This window comes from Falco biarmicus, chromosome 14, assembly GCF_023638135.1.
Source record: "Falco biarmicus isolate bFalBia1 chromosome 14, bFalBia1.pri, whole genome shotgun sequence".
In the NCBI taxonomy this organism is placed as follows: domain Eukaryota; kingdom Metazoa; phylum Chordata; class Aves; order Falconiformes; family Falconidae; genus Falco; species Falco biarmicus.
Window position 1 is genome coordinate 9003444 of NC_079301.1, and position 27038 is coordinate 9030481.

At 48.0% G+C, this 27038-nt stretch overlaps 1 protein-coding gene across 1 annotated transcript in view; it reads left to right on the forward strand.

Moving 5' to 3' along the window:
* The first annotated feature begins 429 nt into the window (after nucleotides 1–429).
* The window catches only part of GPC3 (glypican 3), a 154971-nt gene continuing 128362 nt past the window's right edge, over nucleotides 430–27038 (forward strand). The window contains exons 1-2 of the mRNA XM_056360059.1: nucleotides 430–755; nucleotides 9529–9690. Of these exons, the coding sequence (XP_056216034.1) occupies nucleotides 593–755; nucleotides 9529–9690 (325 nt within the window). The 5' untranslated portion in view covers nucleotides 430–592. The remainder of the gene's footprint in view (nucleotides 756–9528; nucleotides 9691–27038) is intronic.

Consider the following 27038-nt stretch of genomic DNA (forward strand, 5'->3'; position numbering starts at 1 on the left):
CGCGCTGCGCGTTCACGGCGCGGCACGGTGAACTCACGCTACACGCGCGTGTGCAAACGGGACACCGCGCACCCTGCAAAGCCCCCCGCCGGCTGCGCACGCGGCGCGGTGCAAAACGCCGGGCCGGGTTGCGCGGGTGCTTCGCCGCACCGCCCGCGAAGGTGGCGGCCCCGGGGGAGCACGCGGCCCCGGGGGCGCTGCAGCGCCGCCGCACCCGGCCCCGTGCGGGCGCCGAACGGCCCCGGCCCGCAGCGGCGCTCCCAGCTGGCCGGGCGGGTGTGGCGCGGGGCGGGCGCCGCGGGGCCAATGAGCGCCGGGGCGGTGCCGCGCGCGGGGCAAGTTTGCCGGTAGCGGGGCGGGAACCAATCGGCTCGGGGGCCGGCGGGGCGGGGGCCAATGGGAGCGCGGCGGGGCGGTGCGCGCGCGGAGCCCGTCCCGGTGCCCGGTCCCGGCGCTCCGTGGAGCGCCGCGCGAGGCGCGGGGCTGAGCTCCGCTCCGCCGCGTTCCTGCTCCGCCGCGCAGCAGCCTGGCTCCGCCCCGGCGGGGATGCCCGCCGGTGGGGTGTAGAGGAGCGCCCCGGTGCCCCGGGAGGATGTCGGGGAGCGGCGGAGCGCTGCTGCTGGTGCTGCTGCTGGCGCTGCTCGGTGCCCCGGGGGGCGCGCAGCCGGCGGGGGAAGCCGCCTGCCGCTCCGTCCGCACCGCCTTCCAGGTGCTGCAGCCCGGGGCCAAGTGGGTGCCCGAGAGCCCCGTGCCAGGTGAGACCGTCCGGCCTGCCGGGGCTCGCCGGTGCCCTGCGGACGGGGGTGCGCCGGGGCCGCTCGGGTGCGGGGCGAAGCGGCTGTAGCGCCCGGGAAGCGGGGCGCGGGGAGGGTCGCTGCGGGGCGCCGCGGAGCCGGCTGCGGGTTGCCCACCCGCCGGAGCGCCTCTTCCCCGGCGGCTGGGTGCGGAGGCAACCGGGCGCTGCGCTCCGGGAGCGGCGGGTGCGCCCCGCTGCTGGGCTGGACCGGCAGCCCGCCGCGCCGTCCCTGCGCCGTCCCCCTCCCGGGTGAGCGGGCGGTTTGCGGCTGTCGTTCTGCTCAGCAGGGGCTCCCCGGGGGGGGGCTCGCAGCGAGCTGGGGCTGTCGGGCAGGGACCCGCCGCCCACGCGTGCCCTACCGGGGCGGGGAGAGCGCCGCGTATCTGCCCGCCAGCCGCGCACCCGGCTCCGTCCGCGGGTCCCGGCTCGCCGCAGCAGGGCGCTGGGCAGCGCCGTCCCCCGAGGGCCGTGTCCCCCGGGGAGCTTCCAGCGCCCCGCTGACCCCGGGGGCTGCCCGCAGGCAGCCGGGCGGGGGGGCTCGGCGGAGCCGGCTCGGTGCTGCTGCGCCGTGAGCGTTACAGGTGGTGGCACCGCACCGAGCCCCGCCGGGCTGCTTCCCGCCCGCTGCCGCCTGCCCATCGGAAAATAGCCATGCAATGCTTGAATTGTCAACCTTATAAAGGCTCTTTGGCAGTTTTTTGAGTAACTGGGGAGTACCGGCTCCCCCAGATGGGTGGCTGTGTTCTCGGAGTGGGTTTTGGTGGCTGCGTGACAGAGGTGCCGTGAGAGCGCGGGGGCCGCCGTGGCCGGGTAGGTACGTGATGGATGGAGAACGCCGGCCCTGCAAAGCTTGTGATCAAAGTATGGAAAGGGAGAGATAACGGGCAAACGTGACAGGCAGGGGAGGTGCAATGAGATCATCGCTAGCAGGAGCTGCTTTTAATTATGTGTTGAGTTACATTTCTTGCATTCGGCATCGTACAGACCAGAAATACGGGAGTCACCCCGGCAATGGTCGGCTGTAGCGCGGGAGAGGAAGGGGAGAAGCGGGGTGCCTGTGGCTGGGCTGTGAGGTGCTGTGTCAGCCGGTGCGCATCCCAAACATTTTGGTCTGTAGGGCTGTAGCAGTGCCTGAGATCTAGAAGGAGAGTTTAGATTTAAGTCCTGGTGAGAGGGTTGCCTTCCGTATCCTTTCCTATCCTTACACCCTCTTCCTGTATGATTTTTAACACTTTTCTTGATGTTTCTTTCAAAGTAGCTGCAGGAGCACTATCTGGTTTCTCCCCATCCTGCAGGGTCCTGGTCTCTTTCCAGTAGCACTGGAAATACCTTGTGATGAAATGTTTGCGTGGAGGGTTGCAGGGAGGGGAAGGAGCAGCTCATATCACTGCTGGAACGACAAATTCTGTTTGTTATCAAAGACATGTCTTCCCTGGCTTCAGTGAAAGTCTGTGAAGTGTTTGCTTTGATCCCTAAGTAACTTTCTTGGAATGTACTTTTACAGGGAGAGGTGATGGAGGGGTGGGCAGCTGGGGTGTTCCCGATGGGACCCTGCAGGCTGTGCTGTGAGTGGTGAGGGGCTGCTGGCACCTCTGTGCTGCAGTGGGGTCAGTCCTTCCCCAGAAACCTGTGGCATCCTCCATCCTGGCCTGGGCTGTGATCACAGTGGGTGCCCTTGCCCAGGCATCTTCCTTTCCTAGCAGGGCTCAGGCTGCTGGAGTTGCTCAGTTGAGCTCTTGCTGTCCGGGGAGCCCCAGCTGCATCTCTGGTACTCCAGAGTAAGGAGCCCTTTGCCTCTCTGCAGAGCCTGTGGGTAGCTGGATCAATACCTCATAACAGGCCTGGTGTTTCAAGTGAATGGTTCCAGCTTGTTATGATGATAAAGTTCCCACACATCAAATCGAAAGTGGATTTTACATTTGCCTAAGTACATAAACTTGATCATAATTAAAGCAATGACTGCTTGCTTATACCTTGGATCCGGCCCATCTTGCATGACTCTGTGTAGTAATTACACTTCAGAGCACTCGCTTCTCCTAGTAGCAGCTGCATAAATCTCTGTAATAGGGGAACATCACTCAAGGACTATTTTCCAGGCGTCTGTTTATTGCTTTTTTTCCTTTCATACATCTGTCAATTAAAAAAAGTTTTGGAGTTCCCAGCCACAGATCAACACGGAATCAATTCTGAGAACCTTTGCCTATAGATCATATCACCCTAGAGAAACTGAGGGTTTAAACAACTTACTTAAAATATTGGGGGTATTTTGACACAAACAGAGAATAATGGTTTCTGGAAGCCACATTTTGCATTATGAGCAGCTGTGGCTGAAGGTGTTAAGTAGCGGGAGCGCTGCAGAGTTGCAAGGCAGGCAGGAGAGATGTCCCCCGGCTCCGTTCTGCTGGACCCTGGACCGACGGTGCGTGGGCTGGGGGGACAGCGCACAGCGCTTGCCGCAGAGGAGCTCAGCCGCACCAGGCTGATACTTAAAATTAAAAAAAACCCAACAACAAAACCAAACCGAAAAGGCAGTTCTGATAAATGTGAGGAAAGCGTCGTGCTGTTTCATGAATGCTGTTATGTTCTGGGATTAATTCTAGCTGAAGGCGTGCATCAGGCAGCGAGCAGGAGCCTGGTCCCTTCAGGTCCTGCAGCCTGGGGACTGGGTTTTTGCAGTTCTAGAGCATCGCAGGTGGGCAGCAGCATGACCTAACCGCTGTCAGCTGTGGCTGACTGTTTGGAGTGGTGGGAGGATGTAATTCATGGCAACTGCTCCACTCAAGCTAGCTGAGAGGCCTTGTGCTGGAGAAGAGCGAAGGCAGGGCGATGTGAGTGCTTTTCACAGGTTCTTCTGAAGCTGAGACGTAACGCCAGCTCGCGAGCCAGCCTGTCATTCTGCGCTGGGGTAATTTCACATTCATTAAGAACTGAATTCTCTTCTTCTTATGCTGCCTGTCTTGGTTTTCTTCTTCCTCTTGTCTTTTCCCTACGTAATTTCTTATGTATAAACCGTAACTTGAATTTCCATTTTCCTCGGTCTTTTTTTCTCTCCTCTTTGCCGCTTGGATTTCTTTGTGTTTGAGGGTGACGTGCCAGGTAATTGGGCTGGTGCACGTGGGTGGAAGGGAAGGGGCAGGGGCAAGCTGTTGCCTTGCCAAGGTGGGAGAGGGGGTGGATGTCTGTGGCTCTGGGCAGTAGGAAAGCTGAGGAATATTTATCTTGGCAGAAATATCAGCTGGAGGGTTTGTTCCATGCTTGTGCAGTTTCCAGCTTTTTGTTTATTCTCTTCGGAGGCAAAGAAGAGATTAACCTTTTGCTTTTGGAGTTGGGTGTAAAGCTGTACGACTGGCTGGCTGAGCGTGTCAAGCTTTCTTCTCTTCTTTTTGGCTGCTGATGTGTGCCATCATACAACTTAAAAACTAAAAATCCCAACTCTTCCTGCTGGACCCGATGCAAGCTGGTTCCCTTTGTGCTCCTGCTCTTTTGTCCTGGTTTTCCTGAGTGGGACTAATGATACTCCTCTTAGTGCAGCCTGTTTAGCTTAGCATGGTGGTTTAAGATCTTAGTTTGCTAGATAATTGAGTTTTCTGTTCTTAATTATTTCAGGCCTGCAAGTTGCTCTCTTGATAGTTAAGAGAGCAGGAGCAGAACCCTAAAATTTAGTAACCTTCCCAGGCAGTGGTTTTGTAGTGAGATCATTAATTTTATTTTTTTTTTTTTCCCCCCAGGGGTTAATTTTAACAACATCCTGAACAGTGTTCTTCCCAGTCTTTGGAATGGCTGTAGGGTGTGTGTCTGTAACAAATGTGTACGGTGCGTGGGTGCCCACAAATTAACTCCGTACTTCTGATGACGGTATTGTTGATACATTTGTACATTTGTTAGGGGGGAACTCTTACTCTGTAAAACCTCTCTCTTTTCTCGGTAACTTCTTCTTTTAAAAGATGTGATGTTATAGAGTGTTATATTTGTGTGGCAGTCATCTGGCCAACATTGCTAGGCTTGGGGAGGAATCCCGAGTCAGATGGCCATGTGAAACATAAGATGGAATAGGAAATAAAAGATAATTAAGCAGTAATAAATATCCCATGTAGTACCCATACTGTTCCAACTTTAATCACCTATTGAACGAGGTTGGTTTATAATTTATATCTCTTTAATTAGGTTTTAAAGAGATCAGCACTTAACCTGGGTTCTGAACATTTGTGTTTCCTTCCCCCCGCCCCCAAATGCTGAGCATTAAAAGCCAGTGACAGATGCACGATCCCCTAGTCACATAATTTAAAAGGTTTTTAATAAAAAAAAAACAAATTAAAAAAATTGAAATAGCTGGGGGAAAAGCCAATATGTTTAAAGGTTGAATCACTGCTTTTATCTGTTTAAAGTACGATGCTGACTGCGAAACAATTAGAGAAAGAAAATGAACATGAAGCAGCAGCTTTCTTAAGGGTAATATTAACAAATTGGTGAGCTGAGAGGGTGGGATGAAGCCCCCTGATGTTTCCAGGCTGCAGAAGGTGAAGGGTGCTGCTGCATGGGGTGGCAGAGCCCTCCTGTTAACACAGGGAGGAGGCTGCAGTAATGTGGCATAGAGCAGGGACAGGTTCTTATTTTGGCAATGCCTGGGGTAAATTTGGGGTGAACGTTAATCTGATTTAAGACGCCGTTGTGTCTGGGTGGGCAGGCTTGTGTGCCCCGTGGAAAGCGCGGCTTGCCTGCCTGTATCTGATGACAGGGTTGGAGCTGTCCTGGGATGCTTAGGATCAAAACACAATCCTTCAGCCTCATGGAGGAGTTCACAACTGCCTGCAGATGATCTCAAGTTGTTTTGTTTGGTTTTTTTTTAAATTTTGACATTTAATCCACTGAAATTATTTTCACTTCTGCTGTACTAACCACCTATCTGTGGGAATAATTGTACATCAAAGTCAAATTTAAAGCATTAAATTCACTGCTACCCAGACTTCAGTAAAAAATCACTGTGTCAGGAGAAGAAGGAAAAGGCAGGGTGCTGCTGAAATTACTGTAGCTGTGGAGATTAGTTCTGTCAGCTAGGAGCGTATGCAAAATTACTGGAGCATTTACACTGCTGTTCCCCAAGATGGCATAAATGGCACAGCGCTCTGACGGTGCCTGGCTCCAGCACCTATGGAAGGGGCCGCATCCAGCTCCTGTTCACCCCTGGCAGCTGGGTGTTGGAGGGTCAGGCTCCCGTGCTTATTAGCACTGCATTGATATCACCAATCTTGCAAAGGTTGGTATGTGAATGTCTCCATGCAATTTAATAAAACCGTTGGAGTAATTTGTGGGACACTCTTCTTTCTGAAAGTGAATTTGTAGTGATTTATGGCAGAAGGAGGAGGTTGTTTGCAAGGGCTGACTGGCATTATGAGGTGTAATGGCTTGAAACTTGAAGGAAAAGGAGGTGGTGGTGAAGGTTAGGAGATAAAAACAGCCTTAACAGTAAGGGCCGCTAGGCAGTGGAAGGGGCTCTTCTATCTCGCAAGTGGGAGCTGTGGCTGGAGATATTTATGTTTAGACAAAAATGCTTAGAGGGGTGGATTGGGAGGCAGGGGGTAGGATTTGATGACTCACAGGACCTTTTCAATTACATTTATGGAGCCAGAAACGTGTGACAGTTTAATTCGTGCTGGTGCCTGGTCTGTAGGCTTGCAGTGTGTTTCCAGGCGTTTGCGTCTGTGCAGCCACGGTGCTGGCGGAGCGTTCACAGTTTGCATAGGGTCTGGGTCTCGTGGGTGGTGCTGCAGCATACGGGCGCAGAAGAGGGTCCTGCAGGCAATGGCATGAATAAACCCCAAATATATTCGCAGGTCAGAAAGCGCTGTCCCTCTTCCATCGGCGTCTGCTGGGGCTGGGGTCAGCGGGGTGGGTTAGTGGCTCCTGGGCATCAAAGCCTCTTTCCCTTACTGCTAGGACTTAGGGATGGGGCTGTCTGGGTGTGCTCAGCCCTGGGAAAGCCACGTACAGAAAATAGCTGGCAGGTGGGAGTCAGGCCCCTGTTCCCTGGCCCAGGGTAGCAGCACTGCGCCAAGGACTGTCCCTGGTAGCTTGTAAGAGCCTGTCCTGCCTGTATTGACCTGTTGCGTTTACCGTGGCGTTTCTGGTCACCACTGTTAGTTGGCTATCTCTGTAAAACGTTTTAAGCTGTCAGAGTTAATTCTCAGGCTTTTTCCTCCTCCTTTGTGATTGCTCTGCTACAGCATGTGTCCCTCAACTTCACAAAAGCAAAAATCCATTTAAGGGGAGAAACTGGCTTAATTGCCAAAAAGAAGGATGGGATGTGAGTAGATGACCTTGCTGCTTCCTATGCCTGGCTTTAACTTGCACAGATCTCTTAATTGCCAACTCTCAGATTTTCTATATTGGTATTTCCATTAATCATGGAAGGCTTTTTTTTTTTTTTTCCCCCATTTGAAATGTGTCCAATATAATAAATGTAGGAGGAAATAAGCTTTGTATTAACAAGAAATGTATGGCTTTATTGTAGTGTTAAAGGAACAATGCTAAGCCTTTTTGCGGTGTAAATTGACTTGGATTTGACTTTAAAAAACCTCTTTAACTCCCTGTTATATAACTGCTCCTCTCATTAACAGTGTCTTGCTATTATGCGGTTTCGTGGTCCCTGTTATTTTTTAGATGCACGAAGTGCCTGTCACAGTGCTCCTCCGTAGCAGCTTAGTTCACAAGCCACGGAGGCTCGATCCGTGGTGCTGGCTTTTGTTGGGGGCTGGATGAAGGATTTTGTGCTGCGTGTCCTGTTTTGCAGAAGGGGAAACGGAGGCAGCGGGTAGAGATGGAGCTGGGGGGGTGGTGCTCTTTCTCCCCCTCTGCCACGCGTTGTTTTGCGGTGACGGCAGGACTTGCATTGGTTAAAGCTCCTCTCCACATGTGAAATGCACGTTGCAGATGAAGTGTTTCATGTTGTTTTTCCCAGGCTGTGCCAGGGGAAGAAATGGAGCTGGAGGGAGGAGGGTTTCTGCTGTCGCTGCTCCCGAGCCCTGACAGCTGGTTTTCCCTCGGTGGTGTGCATGACTCTTCTTCAGGAGGTACACGATTGAACTGACATTAATATTAATCCTGTTCTTCTGGAGTACACTTAGAAAAGTGACTTTTGACACTTTCTAGTAATTAGTGAGAGAGTAGATGTGGTATGACTCTTAAGAAGGAGAGGAGAGGGCAACCTGGAAGGATGTGTAATCCTTCCAGAGCAGAGATGTAAATGGCCAAACTTGCTTTTATTGAGGGGGAAAAAACCTCTATAGCAAGGGGGAAGGCAGAGCAAGGGCTGAGGGGTGTGTGGAGCCCGTTCACCCTGTGTGGGCTGTTGGTTGCTGGCTTGGGGACTGCTTCCTAGTCCTGGATCTGGGCAGTGCTGAGCCTGACAGGGAGCTGCTGCTGCTCAGGGCACGATGCGGTTTGGGTGGCACACACTGAAGCGTAAATCCCTTGCTGCCGTGTGGCCATGGACAGCTGTTTTTAATGGACTTGTTGCTTAGCGTTTGAGTTTCTAACAGCAGCATCATATTAGGTGGGTTTTTGTGTGATGAAGGCTATTTGCTTTGATATGAGCTTGTTGCTTTGCTAGTGTTTGTGGGGCCACAGTTTGCCATGGAAGGTTGATCAAGAATGAGGCTTCTTGTTGCTGCTGCTTCTAGCTCTTCTGTTCCATCTTTTCCTGTTGTCTAAACCCAAAAGGTGATTTTTTTTTCCCTAGTTTTTATTTCACTTTTTAGCTAATGGCAACAGCACTTTTCCTAAAATTGTCTACTACCTCCAGGAGTAAGAGCTTTGGGAAGGTCAAACCCCAAACTTTAGCATCACTGACCAGTGCTTTGAGTTACAGCTTGAGATGCCAGAGCAAGCGATATTCCTCTTGCCTTCGTTTCCTGGCTGTTGCACTGTTCCTGGTGAATGGGTGGAGGTGCAGTGGCATGGCTGCTGCTGAACAGGCAATTTTGCAGTGCTCAGCGCATGCCTCAGGACCTGTCCGTCTGCAGTGGGACTCACATAAGTGAAGTGATAGCTTTGCCTGTTGCAATGGGGGAAAGATGGGACGGTGAAATTGGTGGGAGGACTCGAGATATTTACAATTTAGAAGTCTTAATTAGCACTAAAAACCCCAGTAGGTCATTATTGTTGTGCCCTTCTGTTGTTACTGTTATTGCTGTGGATGCAAAAGGTTGGAGATCACAGGCAAATGACACAGTTATTTGTATTAAGCTAGTTTTAAGTCTTAATGCAAATTACAAGCATATCCTGCCTGCTGAACTACATGTGTTGCTCTATTAATTGTAAATCCACAGCTACAAATCCTGGCTCCTTTTTTCCGTCTCCCACTCCATCTTTTCTGGGTGCCTGCAGCTCCTTACCAGTGTGTTGGTGGGCATGTCCTAGGCAGGAGGGCGATGCTCTGTATCGCTCTGCTCAGCACCACCACATCAGTGGATGGAGTGTGTGGGAGCTGAAGCGAGCGGGATGCTGGCAGGCGTACGTAGTAAGCTCTCGGGGGCTATTGCTCAGAAATCTTGGCTCTGCCTTATCAGTCTTCTCCTTTGGCCAAGCTGCTTGCTCAGGACAAATTCCAGAAATGGCATCAGTTTGCCCAAACAGTAATTGCAGCGATACCACTGTATGGGGTTTGTTTCCTCTCTACTCCCAGCAATTCCACCTCCTAATGCAAATTTTTCTGCCCTTCTTCTGTTCCTTTCCAGGGTCTGATCTGCAAGTATGTATCCCAAAGGGCTCCACGTGCTGCTCGAGGAAGATGGAGGAGAAGTACCAGGCAACAGCCCGCCTGAACATGGAGCAGCTCCTGCAGTCTGCCAGCATGGAGCTCAAGTTCCTTGTCATCCAGAACGCTGCGGTCTTCCAAGGTGAGTGCTGGGGGTCATCCAGGCATGTGGCAGGAGGAGGAGGTGCTTCTGCTCCTCTTCCTCAGTACCTGGCAATCAGAAATGCAGGTGGCTGGACTGTTCACTTATTTTCAATTGTTTGTATATGTTATATATGTTTATGTATGATAAATAATATACCTGGTTTGGTATATGGCTGCTCTGCAGGGCTTGTCCTGAATATTCCTGTAGCTGAAACAGCAAATGTAAATTTGAACACTAAACCTCTTCAAGTGCAAATTTAAAAAGAAATGAAAACCCCACTTCTCCAAGAATTAAAATATCTGTGCAAGTACAGTCTTGTCTGATTCTGCCAGTCCCAAAACCCAGGTTGCAGTAATATGATCTGGTTGTCACCCTGGTGTGATGCTATAACGTGTGCGTTGATTACTGTAAACCACTGCAAAACAAAGTTGACGATTCCATGTGAAGGCGGGTAGAGGCTGCCTTGTTCACAAGTGTGGTCCCTGGTGCTGCCAGGGGGTGTCTGGGTGCTTGGTAACTTATTGCCACACTATACAGTGGCAGCTCTTTTTTTTTTTTTTTTTTTTTTTTTTTTTCTCTAATGGTAACGTGATGTGATGTATTGTCGTCTCAGAAAAACCAATCTTTGACAATTATTTTCTGCTGTGGATACACACTAGTTTGTATCACTTGAATCTGCAATAATTTCTTTTTTAGGACCTTTACACAAACAAAACTTATTCTATCCGTGGTTAATGCGTGGTGAAATGATTGCTTGCTTGTTGAGTACTATCCTATTGAGGTTCCATCATTCTGTATTAATGGCATTTTTGCCTATATTTAAAAAAGAAGGCACAAGCAGTCAAGCATTTTTTTTCTCCTTCATGCTGATATTTTTCTAGAATAATTGATTTATTTTTGTTGCATGCCTCACTAACAGCAAGACCCAGAGATTGCTGAAGCCTGTGAGATCGTGGCAAAGCTCTGTTCTAGTCCACAACTGACTGATGAAGTCTAATGTGTTGTTTTTCTCAATGTAAGATCGAATAAATTGCTGAGGAGGTAACAGTGTATTTTTTTCCTGATACTTCTTAATGCAGTGACCATTAAGTTCCAATTCTGCTAAACAGAATGGAGTAAAACTGAGAGATTGCTTTCCTAGGCGTTGGAGATGAGGACTGGCTTCAGAAATGGTGAATAACCTGGCTGGAATACAAAGTGCCTGCCTCCTTCCCCTACCATTTGACAAAACCATTGCAACATCAGAGTTTTTACTGTGTGTAGGAGTGGCACCCTATGATACTATAGGTTGTATATAGCATAGCGGTTGGGTGCTCTAGCTCTGAAATTTCTGCTTCTTCTGGGGAGAGCTGAATCCCTTGATCTGATATTTTTTCCTGTGTTTTTTTTTGTTTGTGTTTTTTTTTTTTAAACTGTGAATTTCCATCCTGGCCGTGAGAGCCCTTTCCCTCTCCAGGGGTTTTAGAGCTGGTGTTACTCAGAAAACCCTTGGTATGCAGAATTGCCATTCTTGGTGGTGGGGAAGAAGAGCATTTGATTGAAGAGTTCCTGACCACTTCTGCTTATAAAATAAAGCTCATGACTAATTTTAAAGATCTTTTGTAATCCCATTGTAGGAGAGGAGTTCCTAGCTGGATCCGCTGAGGAGCTCACTTCACCTCGTACAAAGTGTTTGGGACTTGGAAGGGCAATTAGATTTTGAAAATTGTGTGCTTTTGTTATCTTTAAATTTAATCTCAAAGTCTGTAGAAGAACACTTATTTTAATAGATAGATCTTTTGATTGCTACTTGTTTAAGAGCATTTTGATGGCTGCAGCACCAGAGGCTGTTCAGCTACAGAAATTGTACTTGGACCCAAGATACGGCAGTCTGGTTTCTTGTTTCTGGGAACTGCTTGTGGTAAGGGACAGGCTTCTGTCTCAAGACATCACTAAGGGAGCTGGTGGTGGGGTGCAGTGTCTCAAATCAGACCCCACTGGTGTGCTGTTTGCTTCCTCCCGCATTGCCAAGGTATGTGCTATGGCAGCTGGTTGTAGGTCAGAAGACTTCTGCTGCCCTGGCACAGCTGGAGAATGTAGGATGCCCATGCTATGTAGGGTTTCAGCTATGGGGGGGGATGCTGGAGCAGTCAGGGGAGAGGCACTCGTGACAGCTGTTGGAGCCCATGTGGTCCCTGAGCATCTCCTGCAAGTCCTGCTCCCATGTGGTGTCTCTCCTTGAAGTTGGGGCAGATGCTCTGTGACTTCAGGAACTGGGACTGCAGGAGTGGGATAGCCCAAAGCAATGCCAACTCTCACGTGCGTGCTCTGGCAGGGGAGACAGCTCTCCGTGTGTGTCTTGCATTGGGTAGGACCCAGTGTCTGCCAGGGATCCTGCACAGAGCACGGGTAATTGCACCACTTATGTTGGTATGGAAACATCCTAACCACTCATATAAAAACACAAATGTGAAAGCCTTCAGAGTTAATTTTAATATTTTTAGCCTGGCATCTAAAGGGACTGCTAGTCTTGACAAACAAAATCTCACCCAGATGTTATTATTTTGCACCAAATTTAATTTCTTCCTACTGAAGCCAGAGCAGCATCTCTGCTGATAAAGATCAAGGGAAATTGTCTGGCATTTACAGAAAATCTCATCCAGGCCTATCTGTTACAATGTTCACTTAGCAAAGTTTATTAGATTATTAGTTTTAGACCCTTGGGCTTTTCTTTATTGCAGTTAAGGAGGAAAAATCCCAACGAAAAAAATCCTCCCTTCACTAAATTTAAATAGTACAATTAGCTTCTAGTGTTGTCTTACAGGCATTTTTTAAAATTATGAAGATGATTTAAGTAGTGATTTAATCCTTTGGAAACTTGCTGCGTTTGACACTGTTAAAATGGATTGTAGCTGCTTTGACTGCAGTTTAAATCTTTCCCTAGGATTTCTTTGAGGGTAGGATTTTTCACTCCCACGCAGTGTATCCGTGCTGGTCCCTGCTGGGTGCGCACCTCCCGGTTCTGGTTCTCAGCTGGTGGCAGCTCAGGTGCGTACCATGAAGCTAGGCTGAACCATGTCACTTCAAAACTTGCTCCATATGTCTTTTGACAAGTGACATTTAGTATTGCTCTGGGGCTCTCATCCAAACTAACCAGTGACTTAGTGCAACTAACCTGCTATAGTAAAGGGCGAGAGCCCTGCTGGCAGTTTTTCTCCCCTCTTTTTCTCCTGACCTTAGACCTTGGCTTTTTGATGGGGTGTTTCTAGTTCTTCCACCACCTAATCTTTTTCTATAACAACAGAAAAAGCCCTCAACAAATCCTGCTGGTTTCCTAAATAAGAAATCCGAATCTGAATAACTCTGCTTTGTGAAAGGTAAACTTGAACAAGAAAGTACCAGGGTGGTTCTTGGTTTGGTTTTGGTTGGGTTTTTTCTCCTCCTTCCCCCAATAAAGAGCTCTGCGCCCTGGGGTTGTGTTGTGTTTCATGTTCATCAGTCTGATGCTTCCAGCTTCCCAAGTTTGGGAATTTGCTTTTGAGTGATCACTTAATTTCTTGTCTGGCATACTGACTGTGTTGTCCAGCTAACAGAAAATTAAAGCTTTAGCAGCTCCTCAGATGCAACTTTCATGGTACCCTCCTCCTAGTTCTTTGTCCGTGGGAAAAGGTACTTTTTAACCAGTGGAGACTGCAACACAATTAAGCACAGAAGGACCCTCCAAGGGAAGAGGAGCATCTGCACCTGTTGCTCCTATTGCTTTGTGTAGGACTTGCTCATGGTCTTCCCCCTCCAGCAAGTGTGAAGCACTGGGACACGAGAGCTGGCTGCTAGGGGTTGCTTCTGCAGGAGTGACAGTGTGCTCCTGGAGGGCTTTCATTATTCCAAGTGATTGCTCACATAAACTATGAGCAGGATCTCACGTTGTCCTTCTGCAGCCTCTTCTGTTGATGCTGGTCAAATCCTGGAGTGGCCCCTGGTGCAAACCCCAGGCTGTTGGAGCATGTTGGTGGCCGCTCTGTGATCTGGCAGCGATGGAGAGGTTGCTGGAGCCAGCAGGGTAGCAGTGGTGTCAGGCTTGAGATACACCACATGCCTGGTTCTGACCCAGAGTCTAGCCACTCTGCCGCCTGTGTGGGCTCGGGGCTTGCTTCCACCCGCTTCCCAAATAGCTCCTGGGGGGCTGCAGAGCTGCTGGGACTTCGGGAATGTGGGGGACAGTGGGAAGGCAGGAGTGCAATTACCCAAACTGGAAAATGGGCCAGGATGCTGCAGCTGAATCCCCTTTGGTGAAAACTTGTAGGCTTAAATTAAGGCTTGATCCATTCCCTCTTGAAGGCAATGGCATTTAACCTTCTGTGAGCGGCAGCTGGGAGATGGAGCTCTGTCGGGTACCTAAGGGGAGCTTGCAGGGGCTGTGGAGATTTGAGGGGGTTTGGGGAAGTGTGTTTCAGAGTAGTTTCTAGGAAGACCATGATGAATTAATACGGATAAACTTGCGTGTACGTGTATGGCGTTCCCTTATTCATGGGAGAATCCTGCTTCTGCCCTCTGGAGCAGGACCCTCGCTGGGTCTGGTGGAGCAGGCGGTGTGGGGAGGACGTCAGTTCATCTCCCCTTGTGTGCTGCAGTGCTGCAGAGCTGTAACTTAGTCCTACCAGGTGGCTCTGAAGGCTGTAAATCCTCTGTTAGGCATAAATGCAGCCATTTTGGTTATTTACAGTTATTTACACTATCCATTTATATCTGTCAAGAAGAAGGTGGTTTTGACATTGCAAGCTTCTATCAGGTTATCTTTAATCAGTTTAGAGGCACCTAAGCCACAAATATATCAAATAGCCCATCCTAATGTTGGAGTCCTCTAAAGTATGACTGAATTATTTATTTTGTTATGATGAAAATGTCTGGGCTTTATTGGGTTTTCTTTGAAGAACTTGATTCTGCTTGAAGTCTGGAAGATAAAAGATCAGCGATTGTCTCTCCAAGTTTCTTATTCCGAATCCTTCAAGGCTTTTCATTTTTCACAAGCTTCTCTTACTACTTTAGAGTCAAGGTGAGGGAGTTGAGATTTCTTTTGTAAAATAGGTTTAAATATATAAAAAAACTTTTATCTTTACTAATTATGCTCTGCATAGGTAAGTCCAAGATGCACGTGTCATCAATTAGGTGAGAAGAGATGGGCTGCGGGGTGGGAGCTATTGCTCATTAATCACTGAGGAGGGTCTGCAGGTAGCAGCACTGCCCAGCAGAGCTTGTGTCGTACTGTTTGGAATAGTTTAATATTCCAATGTCTTTAAGCCAATTAAGCCTGACAGTGAGTGCAGGAGGGTATTTCAGGTGTCAGCAGTAGGAAGAGCCCTGCCAGGCCTTTAGCACCGTGCGGTTCTGCAGACCGCTTACAGTGTGGGGCGGGAGGAAGGAGGCGATACAGGGCGAGTGGGAGTTGATAACTATTTGGATAACTATTTCTGGATGTGTAAAGCAGTGGAAGTGAGAGGTGCTGAGCGTTTGGAGGTCTTGGAGATGTGCCCTGGGGACCAGCAGGCCACCGTTGTGGTGTGCGCACAGGTTCGAACATCTAACCACTGTGCAGGTTTGGATCATCAGCCAGGCTTTTTGTGCAGCTTTTCTATGGAGAAGGAAAGTGATTATGGTTAACTGAATAAATGCAAATAAACAAGGTTCTTAGCAGTAGTCAAATGTGATATGAGTGGGGTGGTCAGCTTAATAGCTGCAGGTACGTTGTGAAAAGTGCATATGAAAATGAACTCTTGCTTGTGGGCTTGTAAAATATTAAGCTGACATTTTAGAGTGGACTCAGAGAATGAATTAATTTTTGGAAGAGAATATTAAAAGTCTAATTAGATTTTACAAGTAAATAAGCACCACAAATCGATCTCTCTATCATATTATAATTCCTGTTCCTAATTAGTCCTCTGCTAACTAAAGTCTTGCTGCATCCTTCTCCACAGCGGCAGTTCTTCCCTCTGAAAGCTTCTTGTTTTGTTGTTATTATTTTAATTTTTTTTTTATTAATGTGTATTTAAAATAGGAATTGTCTCGCTGGGTCAATTCAAGCTGGTATTCTGCCTTTGGCAGTGGTTCCTGCCAGATGCTTTGGATGCACAAAGTTTGTAGTGGAAAACTATGGCGATACGTTTCCCAGGTTGATAACGATGTTCTAAACTGATCATTACAGGTAGGTGGAAATTGCTGTCTGCATAATGAGAGATCTCTAGTTGTCAGAATTGGTCTAGGGAGGTTATGTTTCCTTTCAAATAACCAGAACTTATTGTTCATAAATCATGGTTAATCTGTTTATTACACTCGCATACGAAGCTGGAAGTCTAGAGTGTGCTATAATGCTTAGCTTTAGGAGCAGAGCTGTAATAGTAGCAGCAGTTTCAAATGATTTGAAATTGGGGGATCAGCAAAATGCAGGAGTTAGCAGAAGCTTTGGGCTTTAAAAATGACTGCTGAGGATTGATGAGTTTCTTTAACAAATTGTAAAATCCATCATGCGGGAGTTAGGGCATGAAACTGCCCTCCTGAGCCGCATAAACCATGGGTTTGGAAGTATTGCGTGACAGTACACGCTACTGGGAAGAGAGATTTTGAAAGATGTTTGGTTTTGCTTTTGTTTCTTCCTTTGCTGCCTGGGATTTCAATGCCAGCACTGCACTGGCATGCAGCTTGCCAGGCTCTGGGTGTGCTGGATGGGGGTGCTCCTCATGATGCTGAACCTGAGGTAAGGGGCTCCCGTCTTGCCTGGGCTCCCTTTCCTCTGCTTTGGTCAATACCGGAGTGGTCACATTCCCCTGATCTTCCAAAATCCTGGTGCATCTTGGACAGCTTTGCACAGCCCTTGCTCACAGCTGCTGGAGAGCTTGGCATGCATCTTTGGGGTGCTCCTTGCAGGAGGGAGCTTGTTGGCTTTTGCTGCTGTTTCCCTGCACCCCCTTTTGAGCTCTGCAGTGCACACCTGCACCGACAGCCTCTCCGGTTCCCATCTGCGTTTCCTTGCAGGGAGGACCCCTGTGCGGTCCCCATGTTGGGTATCCATAGGTTGGCTGCTGTAGGAAGAAGTTGCACTGTGCCCTTTGCAGAGGGCTAGCAGCAGCTCCGTGGCACATCTGTAGGGGACTGAAGTGCGTGGCAGGAGATGTCCCTGGTCCTCCAGCCCCTGCTTTTGGGCCTCTGTGGCCTGGAGGGTGCAGCTGTGGGGAATTGCATGTGGTTGAGATCCTTTCCCAGTGTGTCCTGCCTCTGTTTTCCCCTGTAATTAAATACTGCTGATGCCCTTCCCCTGATCAGTGAAATGAGGCTTGGAGGTTAATAGGGGGCCTTTTGTGACCGCCTACATGCTGCTTCAGCAGTTTTTAAACACTGCGCTGGGTGTCTGAGCTTAGGAGTCTCCAGTTGAAAGAGCAGAGCAATTCCTGGGTGCTTGTGAACCTGCCTTCTGCTGCTGGGGTACTGTCCCCTGCCAGCTCTGCCGCTGCTTTTCTGCTGTGGAAGGGGATGGTGCTCCCCTGGCTTCTGAGAGGTGTAGGGAGGGGCTGGCCATGGCCCCCCCGGGGCTGATCCCTTCGCACGGCCATGGCAGATGCTGCACCCGCATCCTCTTGTGTCTGTGGTGCTCTGCCCCCGTGGGAGATGTGGACCTTTTGGATGGGGAGGTGTCTGGGCTGGGTGTCTGCAGGAACATGGTGGCCTTGCTGAGATGCCCGCGGTGTCTCCTGCAGCATCTCCGTGGTTGCATCCCCGCAGTGGTGCTGCCTCTGTCTTGCCTGCTTTGAACCCCTGCTGGCAAAACACCGTCCTCTGCCTGCGCTCCCTGTTGGGAGTGAGCTGTGAGATAACTGGGGAGCAGGGGCTCCTGTGTTCTACCAGTCTTCCGCTTCTACAAGTGTGGGCTGTCTTCTGTAATTACCTTCTGAGCTGCAAGTTATCATCCTTTGATAGTTCAAGTACTAACATTCTTAAAATACCTCCTAATGCTATAAAGCAGTCAAATTACATCTTTCTAGCTTGCAGTAGGATGATCTAAATGTCGTGTTACCCTTGAATGTGGTATTTATAGAACTGCTTGGTGCCTTTTTGTTTTGTTTTGTTTTTTTTTTTTTTCCTTTGTAATTCCGGTACAGAAATGGACATGGTGGCATCTTCCATCTCTTGGCCTGAAAGGATAAGTAGAGGCATTCTCATCATGCAGAGCTGGTTTGCATTTGCTGGGGAGCAAATGAGGGGAAAAAGCCAACACCCAGCCATAAAGGCAGGGACTGTCTCTGTAAAGAAAACATTTTGCTAGATTGTCATCTACTTTACTTTTAAAGCAGCAATAAGATATAGCGATAAAATGGCCAATGGTGCATTTCATCTGAGGGAAATGAACTTGTGCTGAGCCAATTAAACTGTCAATACGCGGTGGTTTCACGTTCCCTCGAGCTGGCTGGGTCACCTCAGGTGTGTTACTCACTCTCACTTCACCACTGATGTGAAATCAATTTTAGCAATTTATAATCTTTCATTTTAGTGTGAAAGTATATTAATCTGTGAAAAATGCTGCTCAGATAGCGAGGGTAGGTGAGGGCTTTCTACACAAGTGTGTATAGCTGGCAGTGCCTTGGGTTACCTGGTGTGTAGAAGCCTGTGTAACTTTTGGGCACACTGGAGGCACTGATGGTCCATGTCTGAAGCCTTGGGCTTTATCCTTAAAATGTTCTAAAATCACAGGAGTGTCTTGGTCTAATCTTTCACTCCTCAACTGCAGTAGTTTGAAATGAGCTTTATTCCTTCAGCCCAGAGGAGGCACGCCTTCCACATTCTTTCTGAGATCAAGAGCAGCAAAGGAGCAAGTGTGGCAGGCTCGTAGTACGTGTTGCTCATTAGAAAATAAAGCAGATGAGTCTGGCAGGGGTGGTGGAGAGGTGCTGAGGGATGTGGGATCTACCCTGTGTTTTGTGTCTGTGGCAACAGTATCTAAATGTTTGGGTTTAGGTTTTCCTCCTCCTGCTGCTGTGGAGGGGATGTGGGCTGGGCTGCATCCAGGTCAGACCGAGGTGCCCAGGGGAGGCGTTACCTGGAAAACCCTTTTCCTCCAGTGACGCTGGGATGCTGTACCCAGTGCTGTGTCTCCTTGCAGCTGTCAGAGTACCTGTCTGTGTTGCAAGATGCGGCAGCGTTGTTCTGGGGTGACCCTGTTGCTTGCTGCACGGATGCTGTGTCTCAGCAGTAGGTTTTGTTTTGGCAGCTTCTTGGATCTTGCGTTGCTTTATGGATAGTCGGTGGATGCTTGGTGCACCTGGGAGGCGATGTCCCTGTGGTGGTCCTTCCTCTGCTCTTCCAAGCGGTGTGTGCCCAGAGGTCTGCGTTGCTCTGGAGGGACTTGGTAGCTTCAGGGGTTCAGGCAGCAAGGGAGAGTGCCTACACAGTGTTTATTTACAACAGTAACGAACCAGGCTGTGCTTAAAACCTCTTGTCTTCCTCCTAAAATGAGATCCCAGCTTCAGGAGCTCTGTGGGTGTTGGAGGATGGTCACGTTGTTGCATAGTGACCATCTCTCAGCGCAGTAGGAGAGGACCCATGTCTTGTTGCCTGCAAATACGCTGAGTTACAGAGTTGCTGGAATTTTCTCTAGCCCCCTCTCCTTTCTTTTTTTTTTTTTGCTATGTAGCTGGTTTGATGGGCCTGTGATGCAGTTTCTCCACCCAAGTCAGCTGTGACCCGAGGGGCGAGGGGAAGCCCCCTTGCATCAAAGGGTAACTTGCCTGACATCAGCAGCATTGGAAAAGCTTTGACAGGGGGAAAGCCCTGAGGGCAGGCGTGGGTGGAAGAAAACTTGCCTAATGGGGAAGAAATGCCTCATTTTTAGGTGCTAAAGGTGCACTGCAGGTCCTTTCTGTAAACCTGATTACACCAGCTGCTGGGAGCTGGGAGGTTTGGGCACGGCTGAGTTTCTGGGGTTGGAGTGGCCTCAGCTGCAGTCTCTGGGTGGCCTGGTGCTTCCCAAAGATTGACCAAAACTTGCTGTGGCTTCTGGGACAGCCTTAAACCTCCCGTTTTTCCCTGCTGCAGGGCTGGGTCCCACAGCAAAGCGAAGGGGTTGGACCAGGTTGGTGACCAGCAGCTGGGGCAGGTTGAACCTGGTTGCTGCTTAAGGTCTTCAACAGAGCCGAAGCGACAGGCGAGTCTCTGCTGTCTCCCTTGTGTGTAGCGGAGTTGTGCTGCACAGGGTTTGAAGGCTACAGTTGACCACAGGCTAAAATAATGTGACAGCCTGGCTGTACCGTCCTGCTGTCCCTCTGTGCTATTGCCACCAGAGCACTTGTGGGGATGAAGCATCTGTACAGGCCACGAGGTCCTGGGTGTGTCGTGTGGGTGTATGAATTTGGAATTAAAGATCTTGCACGTTGATGGCAGAGGGATGTGAGCCAAGTGCATCTCAGAGACAGATCCCACCAAGCGACTGGAAAGAGACCCAACTCTTGGTGATGTTAGGGAAGGGATGGCATTTGTGTCACCAGTGCCCTGGGCTGGCAGCGCTCTCCCCAGCTGAAAATGCAATAGCTGCTGTCTGGTTCAATTGCCTTCCTTGTGGTGTGTTTTTTTTTTTGTTTGTTTTTTTTTTTTTTTTGTTTTTTTTTTTTAGCCAGTAAGATTAAACCTTCATGGTTTCTGATAAACATAGGCCTAACAGGTTTTTTTTCCCACAAAGGGAAAATATTTTTGCTCTTAATATTGATCCAAAAGTCTCAATGACACGGCAGCTGGTCGACACCCCCCCACCCCACCCCCCTACAACCTGTGTGCTCCTGCTGGGGGTGGGGGCTGAGGCCAAAATCAATTCCTGTCGCCCCACAATGAATGAAGGAATTGCTTGCAGTATGCCTGAACGTTTTCAGCTCTGCTTTGCATTGCAGATTAGTTCAAAACTGCTACAAAATAAAAATTGGTGACCAACATGATGAAATGCCCTTTCCCCCTCTACCTCCCCACCTCCCCCCCCACTTCCCTCTGCTGTAGTGCCTGGAAGTAACGTTGCTGGGGTGGTGATACTTTGGCAGGCTCAGATCTTACGCTAAAAAGGCACAGGAAAATACTTCAGGGTGTATTTATGCAAGGAGCTAAGTAACTTTCAATGCTGGATTTAGCAGCGGTTAGACTTAAATCGGTGATTGCTGTAGTGTGCGCACCGGCTGGCTTGCCTTGTGTGGTTTTGATGTGATGCTGGATTGGGACCATTTGTCCCACGCAACACCAGTGGGTCAGTGGGACAACTGGGTTCGCAGATGGCAGTCGGTGCTGCACAGGAGGCTAGTAAAAACTCTCATGTGTGAAAGTAAATGCGTTTCCATGAAGTGATGCATTTAGGAATCAATGCATCTTCTATGATGGATGAAACGTAGAAAGTGTCACATACTTAATCTGCTGATTTTATTTTTTTTAAAAAAATTTAATTGGAAAAAAAAATCATCTGAATGTGTGCTTGGAAAAAAATAATCACATAAACCTGTTGGTTAGAAAGTGAAGATTAAAAAACCCAGCCCTCTGAGACAAGGCAAAATAAACAGCAGTGTAGATCAATTGTAAATGAATTCTGTTGCTGATTAGCTCTTCCCAAATTTGTCATCTTCAAGTCAGAAAATCTATGATTGAATGTCATAAAGAAGCAATTTTAAAAGCGGTAGAGAACAGTAAGTCTACCTCTAGGATTACAGCTCAGCTTTGGAACTCATTCTTTTTGAAGGGAACTGGTGAGTAACAGATTTCGGTAATACGACATATTTGTATTGGTCAAATTCCTATTATGATTGCAGTGAAAAATGATGTTCCTTTTTTTAGGGAAAGGAAATTAAATAGGCCTAGTAATCCATGTCAGGAGACTGGCTTACACTAAAAGGGGAGGGAAGAATGTGAAGGCTCCTCAGATCGATTCATTCTTTTGAGTCTGTCTCATTAAAAAAATAAAATCAAATTGCTACTGAATTTCTGAAGAATTATATTGTAATGACACACATGCTTTTACTGCCTTTTAATTATGAAATAATTTCAATCTGCTTCAGTTTCCCATGTAAGTGAGCTATGAACTGTTCTTAAATATTGGCTCATAAATGCCAAGTAGTTCTTTAAATGGAAGAAAATGGTATCCCTGGTCCTCCAGCTGAGCATGCCAGCCCACATCATAGCAGGGTGAGAACTGCCATTTGCACTAGAGAAATCTCTGCTGGTTCATTTAGGTGCACAGCTTCCCTCTGGATGGGGCTTTTAAGATTGTTATTTATGCTGCTGTTTGTCAGGGCAGTGCTCGGTCTCTGATGTCCGGCTGCACAGCCGTGATCGACCTTCTTATGAAACCTTTGGGAATTGTTATGTACTTAGTGAGGGCTGGATGGACATCTCTGAGATTTTCACACGTGGTGTAATGCGTTGCCCCCCTCAGCTGGGTAGAGGCAGGGCTCAGGTGCACAGCTGGTGCATGGTTCTACAGCTAAGCCTCCTCTTGCGTAGAAAAGACATTTTAAAAAAAAAAAAAAAGTCTTGTCTAAAAATGACCAGGAGAATGCTGAATCTCTTGCATGGCATTTCTTATGACTGAAATACTTGCTGCAAGGAGGGGTTGGCTCCTGTTGTTAATGCATCAGTAAGAAATGTTGAATACAAATACTTATTTTTTTTGCAGGGGGGTGGGGAGTGAGGGAATAGCAGGAGCCCAGTACTGGGTGGTGGTCTTCTGCTCAGCCTCTCTTGGAGGACAGGGTGATCCATGGTGGTTCTCCTTCTCCTTGCAGAAGAGCTGTATGTGCTGGCTGCAGAAGGGTAATGCTTGGCTGTCAGGCTGCATGTGGCGCGCTGCTTGTGTGCAGGGCAGTGCAGCCAGCGTGGCCGCGGATGCTCGTGAGCAACGTGTGTGAGACTGTCCCAGGGTTAGGCAGCGAGCTGGTTCTAGGTGAGATTAGAAGGAATGGTTACTCTTGCCTCTCGTCCTGCAGAAGGATGATGTGGCTGCTTAGTGAGCTTTATCCTCGGTAGAAACCAGGGGGGCCACAGAAGGAGGATGGCTGGCCTCTGGGCTGGTGGGGTGTTGCGGTGGCATCTGCCCGGGGGGGCTGAACACTGAGGGGCTCTGCAGGTGTTTGGTGCTTATATGAACAGCCCTGGTTTGCTGTAGGTTCACATCTGCCCAGCTGTGTTGTGTTCCCATGGCAGCCCCCCCGCTGGGGGTGGGACCTAAGCAGGGGCTGAGGTGCATCCATCCTCTGGCACGGAGGGGAAAGCGTGTGCGTTGCACAAGTAGTACTGCAAACAGTGTGATGCAGCATTGCAATAAATGAAGAAAGTGCCTGCGTTGAAGTGGGTAGTCTGGAAAAGGGGGAAAGGTCTGCTGCCTTGAAGAGCGCTTGTGCTGATGTAGCCTTCGTTGTCCCTGGGAATGAGCTTTGTGATTTCTGACGGAAGATTAAAGGTGTGTTTCCGTACAGAGTAGGTGTTCTCATCTGTGTTGGCTGAGAGGTGGCAATTGTGTGCTGGAATTTGAAGCGGCTTTGAAGCTGGAGGTGATAAGCTGCTTTTTACCCTCTTTTACTTTGTTCATAGACTGTTTGTTTAGATAACAGTTTGGAAGTGATATTAGTAACCCTGTATGTCACGTTTTGGTCCCAGTGAAGAATAAGCGCAGTGCATTTGACATTTGGGGAAATGGTTCATTTTCTAAGAGGTGTGGTTCAGAATCTTACTTCTTGAACTAATGGACAGTATAATGGTATTTTTTTACTACGTTGTATAGATTTTTACCTTGAAGATGCTCTGTAAAGTGCACTGTGTTACTAGTATTAAATAAAAGCAAATACTTCACATCAAATGAGAAGGCAGTCTTTGAACTGGTAAGAGGCTGGAAACCATTTATTTCTCTAGCTTGTGATGCCTCACCGTGACATAAGCATGAAAAATAATTAGACTCGCTAGTAAGTAAATATTTGATCCCAAAAATGCATCTTCAAGGTATAGAGCTGGGAGAAAGTAACCTTTTCAGATGCACGTTGATACTCCTGGATTTGTCTCACACCAGCAGCTAGAATGCAAATTTACATTCAGAAAACTAAATCGGAAGAATATTATTGCGGGTGAGAAGTTTATGAAGGTTATGAACAAACCAGGCAATCTGTGACCTCGGTTTGGTTTCTTGTGTCCTGTGCATTAGAATACAAGCCTTTAATTATAGCATCATGTGTATTTTTTCCATAAGCTTCTTCCCTTGTGTAAAAGCACTGAATGGATGTCCCTTAATGAGTCATTTTCTTTCTCCTCATTGTTTGATGCCTGGTTCTTGATGCTTCCAAATGACACTTAAGGACAGAATTCTTCAAAATCTTAAATTGCATGCGAAAACATCATTTTCACGCTGTTTCATGCTGTTCAGCGCTGAGTACTAACATGTTTCTTCCAGAGATGGAAAAACTGAAATTCGGGAGCCTAATTAAGACCCTTTTTTGATCATGTTCACTGCAGTGTAGCAATATATATTAAAGCTGTAGGTCTTGGGTTTGGATACAGCCTCTGGTTAACGCTGGCTTTGTACACTCCACACCTTTTGGCTTCTGGAGCTGGCAAGGCAAGGAGCTGGAGCAGCAGTGTCCGACTTCCAAGTACTTCAACTTTGCTTTTAAGTTAATGCCTAGTAGCAATAATGCACCCAAACCTGGGATCTCATTTAAAAAGCATGAGGTTTCAAGGTTGAAAACAAAACTGAAAATTTTCAGCTCTTATTCTCTCCCCCTCCCCTCAAAGCACAAGCGAGCTGAATCTGGGTGCATTCATGCAGATAGGGCAAAAAACCCTCAAACTCAACCGTACCCCCAAACTGCAACAAAAAACGTCATGTTTATACAGACTTTCACAAAGTCTGTCAAAAGTTGAGTTCTGTTTCAGAGTCTGGGAAATGCTTTAGCTAATTAAAAGAAAAGGTCAGCAGGAATTTTTACTGTAGGCAAAAAAAAATAATAAATAAATCTTTCTCCTTTGCCTCGTTCTCAGAAGCAGTCGAACCATTTTGGCTGAAATTAAAATTTGCCTGAGGCAGACAAAAGGCATGCGAAGTTGCAGTCCAGATGGTTAGAGCTTGGCAAAATTATAGGTAAGTAGGAATAGGGTCTAAAGATCAGAAGCATTAGGCAACTGTAATATGCAGGGCTACCAGCTCTGCCTATAATCAGTTATAATATTTAATCTAAATGTCGGTTGCAGAAAGCTATTCTGCTGTTCTGAAGTGTGATCGTTCATTCGGAGATCTGGAAGGGACTCAAAAGCTGTAGTTAGAGTGAGTTTGCTTGCAGAATGTGCGAGGGCTTTTTATCCTCTGAATATACGATGTCAGGAACGTGTCACCTCCTAACAGCTACATCTGCATGAGTAATACCTGTGTGACCGTGCAGACCTCCTCAGGTGTCCGTGTAGCTGTTCATTCCTGTAATACGCCTGTGTAGTAGAAGAACATAACAAACCTTGTTCGTAAGCAAATCTTTCGTAAGTTTATTACCGATCCGTTGATGCATTCGTAATGAAACCTTTTGTTCTGATCCTGTACGTGGCTGTGCCTTTTTCATTCATGTTTGCAGTGCTGCAGGAGTCGTGCGAACAAGTTAAAGTGTGTGGGGGTATTCTTGCATGGAAGGCATTTCAATACCATTTTTTAAACACTTTGGGGACTAATTCGATAAGAGAACTTAAGTTTATGGGCTGAGAAATGATCACCTGTACAAGGACTTGACTCCAAACACTATGAATGTGGCAGAAAATGTTTGAAGTTCCTTCATGTGCTCAGAGGGGAGGAGGAGAAATGGAGCAAGAGAAATAAAAAAAGAAAAAAAAAAAGATTCAATTTTATCTGTAGCAAGAGTCGAGCATGTTGTAGGTGACAGGACCTGCAGAGAAGTTGCTGCAGTAGCCCAAGTTGAGCCTGATGTCACCCTTTTGTGGACAAAGCGCCGCTCAGTTCTGCGAGTGACGTTGCTAATCGTGGTTCACGGGGCACTACAAAGTGGAAAGGCTGCCAGCAGGCTGGAGCAAAGCTTTTATGTTGTACCAAAACTATGCTTCTGAGTTACTCTGAGTTGGAGCTAATCTGCCCAGTTAATACCAGGTTTTGGTACTAAACCCAGCTGTTGGCTACACAGAATGATGAAGTCAGGTGGTGACCTGAGCCCTTAGATCTTTAGGGCTGTAAAACTTGTGGAAGTGGGGATGGTGCCTTCCCTGGTCAATGCCTGTTGTGGCCGAGCCTTTCTGCCAAGGCTTTCCTGGGCAAGCAAAGATATATCTCCTTTTGTGTTTTTGTAGAGGTCTGAAAGTGCACATAAATCACGGTGATATATTCGAAGGCTCCAGGAGGAGCGTTTGTGCATGTATTGGAGCTGAGGTCGCAGTAGAACAGCAGCAGCTAAGCTTGAGGGTGAAAGGGGACAGAAAACAGAACTCCCCCATGTTATTTCTGAAGATGACCCCCTGCCTTATCTTGGGTGATGCACTGAAGGAAAGATTAAGGTGTCCCTCTGAGAGACACGTGGAATTAACAGCACTTTTCTTCCATCCTCCCTATAGGCAATTATAATTTTGGGTTGCCACCTCTGCATGCAGACGTGTTGGAGAAGGAATTTAAGACTGATTGGAGGCTGAGGGTCAAGTCTTGCCCCTGCTCTCCTCCGGGCTTTGCACGCCCCTTCTCCAGAAGAGCATCCAGCTTTTCAGCCTGCTCCCAAGGCAGAGGCACTTGGTTCCATGCTCCCTGTATTTTAAACTGGTTTGCTTTTCAGACCTGCCAGTGGCTAATACTTTGTTTAGCTCTCTAGCCCCCCTCCCCTCCTCGGCCATGGTTGCTGGCTCTCCTGCTCCCCGTAGAGCATCCTGTCTCCCTCTCCCGGAGCGAGATGGTTGAGGAGGTCATGCAGTATTAATAGGGAAGCAGATCTCTGATTTTGTTTCTGCTTATGGACTCTGACATTTCTGACATTTTTCTGAAGTGTAAAACGTTTCAGAGAAAACAACATCTTGGCTTTTACTGAAAAATTTATGATGCTGGCACTTCCCCCTTTGCAGTGGGCTTTTGTCGGAGGACAAAGCCACTAACGTCAGGGGGAAAGGGTGAGATGGTGAAAGGACAGCAGTAACATTAGAGAGAGAAAATCTGCATTAAGGTAAAGAGATCTAATTAAGCGTTGATTATCAGGGAACAATGTAAACTCTTCAGAAGGCATTACCTTCTGTGCACTTACTGTATAGAGCTAACTTACACATCCAAGTTTATCTACTTCATAAATTAGTCTTTCCTCTAATTACAGTTAATGGACTATGACTTTCCCTGCTCTTCAGTA